General features: G+C 31.9%; 1 protein-coding gene across 6 annotated transcripts; it reads left to right on the forward strand.

Moving 5' to 3' along the window:
- Positions 1-467: 467 nt before the first annotated feature.
- On the forward strand, positions 468-10,726 carry LOC124535306 (antichymotrypsin-2-like). 6 transcript variants are annotated; one of them, XM_047111526.1, is made up of 9 exons: positions 468-576; positions 1,627-1,721; positions 1,932-2,066; positions 2,261-2,467; positions 3,231-3,329; positions 4,269-4,409; positions 6,350-6,559; positions 7,439-7,583; positions 9,133-9,674. In XM_047111526.1, the coding sequence occupies exons 2-9, from the start codon at positions 1,665-1,667 to the stop codon at positions 9,264-9,266; spliced, it is 1,128 nt and encodes a 375-aa protein (XP_046967482.1). In that variant the 5' UTR covers positions 468-576; positions 1,627-1,664; the 3' UTR covers positions 9,267-9,674. The 6 variants fall into 6 exon arrangements, with proteins under 6 accessions (XP_046967482.1, XP_046967451.1, XP_046967460.1 ...); XM_047111495.1 differs by lacking the exons at positions 468-576; positions 9,133-9,674 and adding exons at positions 1,162-1,343; positions 10,578-10,726; XM_047111504.1 differs by lacking the exons at positions 468-576; positions 9,133-9,674 and adding exons at positions 1,162-1,343; positions 8,583-8,829.
- The last annotated feature ends 3,958 nt before the right edge of the window (positions 10,727-14,684 follow it).

Raw genomic sequence — 14,684 nt, forward strand, 5'->3', positions numbered from 1 at the left:
TGGGCTCGTTTGGGAGTATTAAGTACAGTTTCTAAACTGTACTTAATTCTGTTCATAAATATCCAGAAACAGCCTGAAGCCGATTTCGAGTCAAGCCTGAGCATGAGCTTGAGTCTGAGCCAAAACCAAATCATTTTGTTAAAATGTTAAATTAAATGTGTAGCTACCATATTTTTGAAAAATAGGTACTACTGAAGAGACTCAAAGGCAAAACTCAATAGTTACTCTTTTCCACGATTTTATTTACACAATTTATGTCAAAATAATGTAATTATTTCGAAAGTTCGTCAAGTTATATTATGAAAGAGGTCAATTAAATAATTAATAAAATTTCAATAGAAGCAGAACACGAGATATATATATATATATATGTATATAAATTATATTATCGTTCATGAACCGATATTGATAGATAAGATACCACAACATTATCTCTGTGCATTCGTGTAAATTTACTGTTGCGATCAATAACTAGATTCTTTTAAGAGTATTTTTTTTACATTTCTTATGTAAATAATGTAAAACATAACTTCTTATTCTGTTTTCTATACTGAAAACGCTTAATTCCTAAATTCAGTAAGTATCGAAGACATAAAGATAATTATAAAAAATATATATTATTAAAATCTAGTATTTGGTTAGGTTGGACAGTAAAATGTATAGAGGACGTCGCAGAACGCTTGATATGTGAGAAATATTTGAGTCGCCGACTCCTTGTTTAGTGGACACAACGCCACACCGTATTAAATGTTTCATATTATCAATATCACAGAGTGGCAACGCATGGTATAGTGACGCGTCGCTATGTTAATAGACCTATGTTATGCTTTATATATTTCACATCAATAGTTATATTATACAGACTAACAAACTTAATATAATAAATATAAGTGTTTTGATTCGAACTAATAATAGAAACAAAAATCGTAACATAATCGGCGATTTTACTGCTACTACAACACTAGGAATGTCATTAAATTATGCTGTCAATTGAACTAAAGTAAAGACTGAAATATATACAACAGCAAACCATTATGGCTATTACGGAAATATACTATTGAGTTGTTTTTTGTTTATTATAATTTGTAATGTTATTTTATGAATTTTGTATATTGTATTGATTGACATTAAAAATAAACATTAATAAAATTATTTTATAGATTCTATATAGTAATAATTAAGTTTATTTCGAAAATAAATCCAAATCGATAAGATAAGATAAATAACAGCGGATTGGTCAGTTTTTATCGTTCAGATTAATGAATAATTTTTAATATAAAAATTCGCTTTGATTGATAATAAGCTACAAACGTTGATGTGGATCAGGAAAACATTTCTACTCAGTAATTATTTTTTATATTACTAATTGTTTTCTGTTTAAGTAACCTTGAAACTTCTACCGAATTGTGAATCACGCAGTAAATGGATACATAGCTGGGTTTCGTTATTCGTTTGCATTATACTAATGTTTTATTTAGTGGGTGGGCTATTTGATGACATCATTGACGCTGTCTAGTGTCTGTAGAAATTGTATTACCGATTAGAACGCCAAGCGGTACGAACCCGGTAACACCGCTTTTGAAGCTAAACTTTCCGAAATTATTAAAGTGATTTTTCGATTTTTAGCTCTAGTATTGGGAGTGAAAACAGTGTATTCAGCAAACATGGACTCCAAAGCACTCACTTCATCGATAGCCCAGTTTTCTGTGAAGTTCTGTAATGTAAGTATTATTCATATAAAATCAAAAATTTAAAAAAAAAATCTATACAGTACAAAATAAATAAATAATCTTTTTTTTTTGAAAATCATTAATATACTTAAATAGCAAGTAGGAATTACACTTCAATAGTACATTAGTCATATATCAATTATAATTTTATACATAATTTTAAATGTTTTTATTGTAAATTAATTATAGTATGTATTTCAGGAACTAGATAAGACTACTAGTGTGGTATCCTCACCTCTGTCAGCCGAGTTTGTGTTAGCTCTATTGACTTTGGGAACAAGTGAACCTGCTCACTCTGAATTACTGACATCTCTTGGTATTCCCGGAGATGACGATGTAAGTACTATTTGTATTATATATAACTTATCACCCTACAATCTTACATCCAGAAAATCCATATTAAACTTGAATAATTTTATTAAAAAAAATATGGCTATATTTTGATCGAATACCCATATACGGAAACATAAATTGTGTTCATCATTAATTTGTAACTTTATTATTCCTCAATTTTAAATTGCTTGTTCTAGATCCGTTCTTCATTTTCTTCAGTATCAGAAAAATTGAAATCTATTAAAGGTGTCACCCTCAATATTGCGAATAAAGTCTACATAAAAGATGGTGATTATGATTTGGATGAGAAATTGAAGGCAGATGCTATCAAGGTATTTGATGCTGCTCTCGAAAAAGTGGACTTCAGTAATGGTGCGGCCGCCGCTGATCTTATCAACAAATGGGTGAGTGTCATATACATAGCTCATTACAATCACAACAGTTTGCCCAAACAAATAACTTCAATAATTAATTGATATGATATTATTGGTCGAGTTCTTGAATCATATTTGTTACTAGAAATTTGTTATCAGAACTTTTGCACTAATATTAAAGTGGATTTAAATAGTTAGAAATAGTGCTATTTCATAAATAGATATATACTAGAATTATTTATAGTGCATATGATATAGCAGAGCATTTAGCAAATCATGGAATAAGTAGATATATTATCTTTATCATTATTCTGAAATGTAATGTTGAAACATGGAGGTATTCTTATTAATTTCAATGAAATCTTTAATATGATGCATTACTGATTATTATTTAAGATCGAAGTTTCAAATGTGTGCTTTTGGAGTGATTAATCTTTCATAGTGCGTACTTCTAAATTTTAGCGACAAAATCTGTTATTGTAGTAACATATGAATCTTCTCAGGTCCTATGTTTAATTAGCATGCAATCAATAAGTTGTCATGTGAATAAATTATTTTTACTTGTATCAAATTATTATATTCATATGTGGTTTGGCCACTGTCGTTATGGCTGGTCAAGATTGAAAAGGATTGCAATGACTTAAATCAATTAGTTGGACATAACCATTAACAACAATTATAATAGGATATTGAAATGAATGAAAATAATTGTAAATTTACATAAATTATCGATTTATATTATTATGTTATTACATATATTATATTTATTTAAATAATATTCATTAATTAACAGGTTGAGAAACAGACAAATGAAAAAATAAAGGAACTCCTTTCAGCAGACAGCCTCGGTGAAGACACAAGACTTGTGCTCTTAAACGCTATCTACTTTAAGGTAAATTATGAAAATATTATATACCTAAAGTATTCGCAAATATTTTTTTAACTTCTACATGTTGAACACATATTTATTCATCAAATGTATATAATAGTGTTTACATATAGCAAAGAATTGTTTATATTTATTCTGTGGTTTTTTACTTCAGTTTAGTAGCTAACTTGATATATTATATAGAGAATATAATTTAAAAAAAAAAGTTGTACTGTGGTCAAAATATAGTCATTGAAAATTTGAAGAGGATATAATTATGAGTGTCTAGCATTTCTAGTGTTAACAATTGTTTTTTCAATTTTTTTTCTGTTAAGACTAATGCACTTTAAACGCTTCTTAAAAGTTACCTTGTAAATCTGTTGTGGTCTTTTTTTGTCGATAATTCTCGAAATTAAAAATAAAATGAGATTTGTTTACTTTTTTGATAATTGAGTAAAGGTCAAAGTCAAACATTCTCTCAACATATAGATAAGAGGATTAACATAAAATTATTACTTAATCCGTCTAGAAACATTTAAAAATCAATACTAATTATACATACATACATAAGTTTGTGAGTTATAGTCCGAAATTCCAAGAGAAATTAGCTATTAATCTGAGGCTAAAATATGGTTTACGAGCGCAAAAGTAACATTAAATTGTCGCCGAAATTTAACGCAAATAAAAAGTATACAAATTGAAGGAAATTGAGATAGACTCTTAATATGCGACAAGCATGTGTAACGTCATTTTTCATGATTTCAAACTTAAAATTGCGTTTGGTCGGTGATTCAACGCGAAATACCAAGAAAATTTTGATTTTACTTAAGGATTAGGTAACGTAAATAAATATTTGCCAACTTAAACAGATGTTCATAAGCAAATACCGTGTGCAATAAATATGAATGGTATGTGTAAATAAAGGTAGATATGATTTCTAAAAATAATCGATGGTTTTTGTAGGGAACCTGGAAGAAGCAGTTCGACCCAGCTAACACCATCGACCAACCGTTCCACGTCGATGATAAGACTACAGTAGATGTTCCTATGATGTATAAGGAAGATGACTACTTCTACGGGGAGAGCTCTGAACTGAACGCTCAGGTAACATTACCTTCTTTTAATCTTTTAGTTACCCAGTTTCGTGGTATGCCTAATGTGACCAGGCGTCCCTTTTTGAGCGGGACAGTCCCTTTTTAAGATTACGAGTTCCGGTGTCCATGAGATGAACTCTGGGACAGGAAATTGTCCCGTTTTCTGAAACCGCCTGAAAATATGCGTAGCCGAGGATCTCAGTCGAACGCGAGCGGTGTGTGAGTGTGGTATACCGTATACCTCTAATAATTTGTAACTTTTGACCTAACTGATATATTCTTAATGAATGACTTTAAAAAAAAGGATTTCATTTCTTGGCTACCTTTAAATTGACAGAAATAAATCAGTGTCCCGTTTTGAGTCAAAAAATAAATGATTACGTTAGGTATGCCCTACGTATCACCATAATATGTACAAGTCAAGTCACTCTTTCGCTTGGTGACTTTATCCTTGATTTGTTTTATCTTGCTACTTGAGACAAATCCTATGTTCAATCTATTCCATTGCAATTTATTGGGTATTTCTGGCAAGAAATTCTTGCGTATAGTACGTAATTTCGGTAGTCATGTTCTTGACCATGAACTCTCAGATCATATGAAAATAGCTTGCTATTCAATGGGATCCACCTGTGTATGAAGTATGTGCCCTTGTTTTAACTTCGCCTGTAAACCTAGGCCTAGTCTGTCTAGTCTAGACTGTCTAGTCTTCTCTGAGTAAGGCCGCCGTGCCGCCTTTTACCTTATTTTACCGCTTTACCTTATCAGACCATTTCCTCTGACCCAGACAACCAAGCAAATACTGTCCTTTAGCAGTAATGCCGCCCATTGGTGACATCAGTGATTCTGTTTAATTTAGTTTTACTAGAATTGTTTTTTGTTTTTCACTATGAAATATGATATTGTAGCCTACGGTTATTGCGATAATTTTTATCTTTGTCATGTAATAGGCTAGTTAAGTTCCAATAAATGAAAATAAATTACAACAATGATCATTTCGTGTAAAAAATTTGTAAAGCTTTAAGCTTTACAAATTTTTCGCTAGTTTTTGAAATGTACAAAGTCAGATTTGCTAATGTGACTAAATACTGAACGCTCATTGGTCGTCTGTTACGTCATCGACTAAAATTGACCAATGAACGTTCAGAAAAAAGTAAAATTAGCTAATCGCCACAGCTATAGTAAGTGTTTAAAAATATGAACAAGCCTAAAAATACTATTGAAAGTATAAACACAGAGTGGTCTGGAATTCATCCAATTGCACCTACATTAGATTAATGTTTGCTTATTTCTAATAAAATAAACAGAAGATGAATTAATAATAATGATAACATGTATGAGCTGATTGAAACCCAAATACACGGCTATTTAACACATGAATTTTACCAAAGATTACGGTATCAAATTCAATTTTAGTAACTAATATGAGACAACATCACATACATTACTCAGATCTCATTGTGAGTAGTAACGACGGTACCACAAACACCCAAACCCAAGACAACATAGAAAACTGATGGTAATATACATCGACTCGGCCAGGAATCGAACCCGGGACCTCAGAGTGGCGTATCCATGAAAACCGGTGTACACACCACTCGACCATGGAGGTCGTCAACTAATAACAGTAATGATACGTTCCCGAATCTATTCCGATCCAATTTAAATTTATTCCTTATTTCTTCTTATTCCATATTCCTTCTCACTTATTTATTGCCCACAAAAATGAGGACCAATTCTGGTTATTATAACGGTTACAGTGTAATACCGCGGTAGAGTTGATTCCAAACGGTTCCCAAGGGTGGTTGTCGAATGCTTAATTTTTCTTACGGTGCCAATGTCCATTGTGGTGACCACTTACCATCATGTGGCCCATTTGACAGTTAGTCTATAAAAAGGGATCATATTTTCGATAAATATGGTATAAATATAATATTAAAATTTAATTCCCAGCTTCTCCAAATACCCTACGTGGGCGATGAGGCCAGCATGCTCATAATCCTCCCGAACGACATCACGGGCCTCGACTCCGTGATGACGAAGCTCGCCGGCGGCTTCGACTTGCTCGCCGAAATGGACAAGATGTTCAAGACCAAAGTGCAAGTCACCATACCTAAATTCAAGATTGAAACAGAAATCGATCTAGCAACTCTTCTGCCCAAGGTAAGCTATTTTTATACTTAAAAAGGTAAACATGTAGGATGCTTTCCGAAACGGTAGCTGAATTTAAATATTCAAAAATGCTTTCTTGTAAAGTTTACTTGAATGACGTAAAAATTTAACAGGACTGTTTTGGTTTTTTTTTTATTATTTAATTTACAACATCCACAGGGTCGCAGATGCCCGTGCCTTTTTTACATTTTATATAAACATTTTGGCGTTTTATATTTTATATTTTTTTACTAAACATCAGCAGATCTTTGTACTATTTTGTTAAGTCTATCAATAAAAGATTGCCATCGATACAAATACAAATAATAACGTTTCTAAGGAAGGTTAATGTCAGTGAGGGGGCTGGCTGTCAGACTGTAAAATCCTTGTCGAAACAATGACGTGATATGGTCATATATTATAGTCTTGCTTACGTATTAATATCCATAAATAGCTTTCTGATACAGAAAAATTCTTATAAAAAATTCTTGACTTATCACAATCAATGTGATAATGAAATTATAATTAAAAAGGTATGTTTCAATGTTCCAAACATATGGATGATTAGATAATCTTGTATGATTAATGACATTTTTATTGTTATCAGTTCATAAAATGTATTTTAAATAGCCTTGTGAAATACATACATATATTGTTTTATATAGATGATAAATTATTTAAAAAGACCAATTTGTAGTTTTTAGTATCGTTTAATAAATCCTGTAGCTTATTTTGGATTTGTATGTATAACATAAAAACCGTTGCGTTGCTGACGGTACATATATATTCAGTGATGGGACTGCAATTCAAATGTCATGGAGTACCATAGTTTTATTAGAAAATAGTAATCTATAGATGATAAAAAACTAACAAAATGTTGTATTATTTCAGCTCGGTATCAAAGCTATCTTCGACTGTCAAAATTCTGGTATCACGAAGGTTCTAAACAAACCTGAACAGCTGTACGTGTCCAAGGCCGTCCAAAAAGCCTTCATCGAAGTCAACGAGGAGGGCGCTGAGGCCGCAGCCGCTACGGGTATGACTTTAATATTTGTTTATGGGAAACACCTCATACCCAATTATGTAGATATAAAAATAATCATTATCACCTTTATAGTTACGGTACAAATGGACTTATTTTATAAGTTGTGTAAATATTCGAAATATTTTATATTTTTTAAATGGTATTTGAAAGTTACATGGGTTAAACTCATACGTAAAGACTATTCATATTTCTGAAACCTGAAGTGGGAGGCAGGCATTGCTTTGTTGGTTTAGTTACGGTCGTACTAACAATTTATAAATTCTGATATTAAAAATAAATAACAGTACATTCCCTTGGCTAACAAATGTTACTTTTGTGCAATTGAAAGATAAATTGTTTTACTATTATAAAATACTAATTATTTGCGATACATTAATCCACACCTACGTATTTTAAAATAAAATGGCTTGTGTTATTTATTGTTAAATGTGCTTGGGCTGCTTCTGTGGTAAAAATCGATTCAACTAAATTGTTTAATGATACTTCAAATAAAAAAAAATATATCAAGTTGATGTGCTCTTATTATACAGCTGTCCCGTGAATGTTGTTATTCCGTTCTTTGCGACGGGCTGATCATTAATACGTTTTTTGTGTAAATTTAAGAGCATCCTCATACACCATATCAAATACTAACAAACTCTCGTTCATAGTAGTTTAATTAGGAGAAGGGTTCTTTTTATAACAATGTAAAGTCATATCATATCATCCGGGTCCACGTTCCATACGCTATACTATATTACTAAAAATCGGTTTCGGCTGCGGGCGCGGCGTGTGTGGTCGTGTGTTGGGGAATGTATACGTTGGGTTGCCGGGCGGCAGCGAGCTCGGTGCGCGCGAAGCGCTCGCTGCGGCCGAGCGCCAGCGTGCGGGCGGACCGGCCGGCGCTGTGGTGCGTACTGGCGCGCGGCGCCGTGCTGGCGGCGCTCGTGCCGCGCCCCGCGCCGCGCCCCGCCCCCCGCGCTGAGCTGTAGCGAGCTGCGTGTGGTGCAGGCATGGTGATGATGCTGCGCTGCGCGCGCCCGCCCGCGCCGCGCTTCGTCGCCGACCGCCCCTTCGTGTTCGCGCTGCTGCAGGCGCGCACGCAGCTGTTCACGGGCGCGTACCGCGGCCTCTAGAGGCCGGCGCCGCCTCCGCCTCTTCGTTGGCCGCCAGAGCGCATCGCATGCGACCGCGTCGATGTTGCACAATTGTAAAAAAAATTTAGACGAGGCAACCGCGGGATTTTTGTTTCATTATTCATTTTATTTCATTTTTTTTTAAAACTATTTAAACTAGTAGTCACCCGCGGTCTACTTACGTTTAAATTTTTATATGTATGTAGCTTATCGACATCAATAATGATTCTTATTATTGTTAATTCGTATTTGCAAACTGATGAATATATTCTTGTACTTATTTCATTGTAAAATTGTAAGTGTCTCTATGTGTCTGTGCCAGATTTGCTTGTCGCTTTCAAATGCCATGTAACGTCCTCCTCGTATTTGGATCCTCTTTGGGACGAAGATATCACTCGTTCGTGATCGAGGTGTTTGTATTGCAGCGATGGGCATCATGTTATGTTCCGCGATCATAGGCGAGGACCCCGTGCCGAGCTTCGTAGCGGACCATCCCTTCCTGGCCGCTATCGTATCAAACAACACTATCTATTTCATGGCAGCGAACCGCGGAAAGTAACACGTGACAATTCAACGATTTATTTCTAGCACACAGATGACAAAACAGTTACACTATATTCATACTTTAAATGCCAAAGGCTGATATATTTTTGGTGTGTCCTTTTTATTAACCAATCTAATTTATTATTGTATTCAAATCAGTTAATTCCAACAAAAGTCGAATTTCGATTGTTTTAACTGATTTTATTTTTTTGATCGTAGTTACGTTACGTTATGGAAATTATGTTCAAATGATTTATTACTCTTTACATTCGTATTTAATACCAGTTGAGCTTTTGTAAGATTTATTTTAAATATATTTAATATAGGTACAAAGTGCACTTAAATGTAATAACTCAGTATTGTTGTCGAGATATTGTTTAGAGTCTGTATTTTTATTTATGTTAATATATATAATATTAAGTAATTATTCAGTTTTTTTTTATTTTGTTTCCCTTGATTGATTGAATTCTTTTGAGTCCATTAAAACACTAACATTGCAAAAGGATACATCTGTGCCTTTATATTTTTTTATAAATGGTCATTCCTCGAAAAAACTCAGCGGAAACATTACTTTTTTTGATATTTGTTTATTTACAATATACATTTTAAAAAGAAAAAAATCACTTTCATTTTTCTAAATAAACGCCAAAGAAATAAAATATTCAATGTTTACCCTATTCAATATATTATATTCAACATTATTGAATGTTGTGAAACGGAAATTCCAAAAATACTCTTTAATTTATTTAAAGATAAAACAAGCTTAATATTAGTTTTTAAATATTATTAAAATTTTATAATGGTAAACCTTTATTTGTATACGAACTTTTCAGACAAATTGTATAGATCTTTTCACTTACGCTCGCCCGTCCATTTTGAATTATTATTCATGTGCAATAGTACGAGTGACGTTTATGCTTACAATATGCCTTGGTGTGAGTGAGAGCAATAAGAGTAAAATTGCTTGTCGGTCAGCGGATTCTGCTAACCACTAAAATCATCACCTAAAAGGTTAACATTGCTATCGTCTGTATATATGCTATTTAATGTTATTATAAGGATGCTTAATCCCATTTTCGTTAGTGATGTAGAAGAAGCGTGAAATTCATTTGATATGACGACTTAGAGTAAGCACAACAAATAAATTATCTGTGTATTTAATATCCATTTAATTTTAATGAATAGATAACGATGCTGCCTCTTTTAACAGTTATGCGACACACAGTATATATATATATATATATATATATATATATATATATATGTATTGTAGACACTATAGAAATTATGTTTAAGATATGATTTCTGCACATAATTTTCTTTTCAGTGTTCCAGGGGGAGATGTTGTCAGCAGATGATGAAGAGATAGAATTTAGAGCAAATCATATGTTTATGTGTTTAATTTTCTGTAAGAAAACACTTTGTTTCTGGACTGTATACAGAGTTCCAAATTTGAATTAGGTGTGACATTTCTTTGGATAAAGTTTCAAAATAAGTTTTCTAAGCTGAAAGTTAATTATCTAATGCCTTACTCAAAAGTTCATACTCAATAGTCATATAACCATTGAACATAAAACTCTTTTTTGTTTTCCAAAATGTATAAATCATAATAATGTCTGTCATATTTTTTTAATATTAATCCTCTAACAATCTGACAATGACTAAAGTTTGTGAAGACGTTATTTATAGTTTATAATAAACGGTTATTAATAATATATAATTAATTATTTGCTAAATGGAGTTCTAACTTTTATATAAAATGGTATAATCGTATAATATAATCGTAGTTTTTTTTATTACCTATAAACGAGCTCAACATCTTTTTTTAATGAGACGTTATTCTCTTATTAAAACAATCAATTACAAATTTCTTTCAGTAGCATTATCAAAATCAAGGGAAGAATTTAAGGATTAATAATTACAAAAAATACCTATTTTGAAAAACCTGAAAACATCTTAAATATTTTCAATTATTCTCATGGTTTTTAAATTGGTCATCTACGCATAACAGAAAAATTAAATCTATATTAATTGTATGATTTTTGATATAAGGAATTTTACAACACACACATAGACATAATATTATATAATATTTGGCTGAATACGTAATGCCTTTAGTTGAGACATTTGATAAGAAAATGGAAAATTATCCACATTTAAGCAAATGGATACGGTTGTATAAAGTTATGATATAACTTAGTGATTGTATACCTACTCTTTGGTCTCTACTTAAATTAATATAGTCTGTGGTCTCTGTTAAGTTTCATTTTTGAGCGATGTCGTGGGAATAGTACATACTTTTTAGTTTAATATTAAATGATCAGGTATGATGATAAGGAAAGAAGTTTCTTCATATGAATAGCCAATTTAAGATATTGTAAACAAAGGTAATGTAAGTAAAATATTTTTTTTTATACAATTGTTTGTTCAATAAAACATTTCTATTCAACTTGGGCCGTTGACGAATTTAAGGTTACTTTTAAAATAAATGTTTTAAATGCTTTCCAATGAACGGTAGTATATAAATTTTGCTAATTTTCAAAATTCAGGCTGCTATTGAAAATTTATTTTCATGACCTATAGAACTCCAAATTTTATTGGCTCGACGAGGGATTTCAACTCAGAACCTCGAGAATCTGGCCACTAAACCAGCGAGTTACTTATGTCAATAATATTATCATTTATCATGTAAATTATGTAGGTTTATGTTTATAAACATTTATTCTCAAAAAAGACAATAAGTCGCTAACATGAGACACATACTGCGTATTTTTTATTAAAGATAAGAATTATTTTCATTCAGCAATAATTACGTTTTCTTCATGGTCATATCTCCATTAACGCACCTAGTAGTGAGACGGTAATGGTTTTCGTTTTTTAAATTATTTTTGGTATTTCCTTTACATGTAAAGGTATATATTAGAATCGTAAATATATAACAAAATATTGAAGTAAACATTGTTAAATTATGAATGATTATATTAATATAGATTAGTATGTAATAGAGACGCTAACAACAACAACAACAGCCTGTAAATTCCCACTGCTGGGCTAAAGGCATACTCTCCCTTTGAGAAGAAGGTTTGGAACATATTCCACCACGCTGTTCTAATGCGGGTTTTTTTGTATTCCACACATGTATTCCACACATGTGGCAGAATTTCTATGAAATTTGTCACATTCAGGTTTCCTCACGATGTTTTCCTTCACCGCTGAGCACGAGATTAATTATAAAGACAAATTAAGCACATGAATCACCGTTGCTTGCCTGGATTTGAACCTGCAATCATCGGTTAAGATGCACACGCTCTAACCACTGGGCCGTCTCGACTCACGCTATGACGCTAACATAGCTAAAATAAAAATAAACGATTCAGTATATAATACTACTATGAGTTAAACTGATTCTGGACTTAATAGTGAGCTCGCTTGCCCGATAAGGTCAAGTTCTGGTAACTTGACCTTATCGACTGTCAAAATATTATTTTATTAAAATATGTTGTGTTGTTGTATTATTCTATTAAATTCTACACATACACACCAACACAAGATCAAGATTATATTATCGGACACTAAAAAGGAGAATGGACACCAGAAAGAATGTGTGGCGCGAAAAGTTCAAGCTTCAGAAGCTTCTCAAAAGTAAAGCAGTACTTAAGTGCAGTCAGAGTAAGAAAACTTTTGTTAGTTTTCAAATTAATTCCTTTAACAAGTTTTAAACTCTTAGCACCTTTTGAATTTAAACATCAAATCATTGCGACGCAATATGTCATACTCGATCAGTACAGCAGATTATCGGCCATACTGAGCACACGAAAATAGATCTTAAAGTGACGAACCTTCACTGACCCCGACTGTACATTGCAAACGGTACGAGATCAATCCTTTCCATTTAGAAAGATTTTTACTATTCCTTAGCGTTTCCATTTTAGTTACCAACACTAGTTAAATTTACCATGTCAATATAAACGACATTCTACGATTCACAATTCATTCTTATATAAGAATATATATACGTATATTTATTCCAGAACATTACTATTTACTATTAAGTAGAGAATAAATGTGGCTTTGTATCATGACGGTCTCGCTCAATATACTTTCAGCCAACCATGTCTAAGGATTTTATCGCATTTAACACTTACACTGTCTAAAAAAAAAATTCGAAAATACATCGTCACAAGCTGAATAAATTAATGTTTTTTGTTAATTTTTTTAAACTAACTTGCTGGATTAGTTTTATCTTATTTTGAATATCGGACAATGTTAAAGAGAGCTCTTAAAACACAGCTTAATATTTTTATATTTATAGTAAGTTTGAAGTGTCGATGAAACAAGTATTGTTAGTTGTTACATATATGTTATCATTACTTAAAAAATGAAATTATGACGCTTACGGGCGTTCCATTTAATTACAAAATTAATCATTGGATATTTTCTCTCAATCGCAAAAATAGGTCTTTTGTCACTAATTTTATATTTAGATGGTGGGGGCAAATTCTTATAACCCCTGGCAGATCAGTCTGCTTGTGTACATTACTCTTCAGGGAAACGTTATGCATAAATGTCGTGGACCCGCCCTGTTGGAGCATTGTTCTATTTTAACACTTTATTATACAAAAGTAGATATAATAGGGTAACGAGTTGTTTTAAAAGCAGCCCTTTGCGTCTGATAAACAATAATCACTAAAAGTCTAAAGTTAAAGCCACACAACTTATTCTTCACACCCAGTTTCATTGCGCTGTCCAACATGTGTTAAATTGAAATACATTAGATATACATATCAGTAAATATTACCAGGTCCTAGATACCTATAATTTTATTATTATTTTTTTTTTTTTATTTATTTATTTGTTAACATATATACAATAATATTTTCGTTTAAGGGTGCAAACATAAACTCGAGAAGTTTTCCCGTGCACCCTGCGTCATCGACTCTAATCATTACAAAAGTAAAAATTGATTAAAAAAAGTACAAAAACTAAACTAAATTATACAGAGAAAATATAATGATAACATTAGTGACATGCAGGTAATATTACAAAACATTTTTATTGAAATAACTCCATGTCGGTAGGTGTATATATTTTTTTTCTTGTTGAGTAAACTGTTGTTTTACTGTAATATATGCGGATACATTGTTAATGCACCTTTTTAAATAAATAATCAATTATTAATACGATATTAATCATATTATTATATGCTGTGATATCGAATTAGGACTGTAATGATATATATATGTATATACAGTTTGGCAATATAAATAAATAAATAAAATATTGTTTTAGATACTCCTACATTTTTGATATTGGGAGAATACCATAGGAAGGATTATCCATGTTATGCACTTTAACTAAATAAAAGTATTAAAAATACTGAGGTTTTATTTTATTTGAATTTGAGAAGTTTGAACAATGAGATATATACGACACA

Source organism: Vanessa cardui, chromosome 2 (assembly GCF_905220365.1).
Source record: "Vanessa cardui chromosome 2, ilVanCard2.1, whole genome shotgun sequence".
NCBI lineage: Eukaryota > Metazoa > Arthropoda > Insecta > Lepidoptera > Nymphalidae > Vanessa > Vanessa cardui.

What these genes read in the sequence shown, in the direction of transcription:
- LOC124535306 (XM_047111495.1), top strand. Translation starts at nt 1,316, where the DNA reads ATGTGGATCAGGAAAACATTTCTACTCA. An exon ending in GTATTCCCGGAGATGACGAT is followed by an intron (nt 2,067 to 2,260) that starts GTAAGTACTATT and finishes TGCTTGTTCTAG; the next exon opens with ATCCGTTCTTCATTTTCTTC. An exon ending in CTGATCTTATCAACAAATGG is followed by an intron (nt 2,468 to 3,230) that starts GTGAGTGTCATA and finishes ATTAATTAACAG; the next exon opens with GTTGAGAAACAGACAAATGA.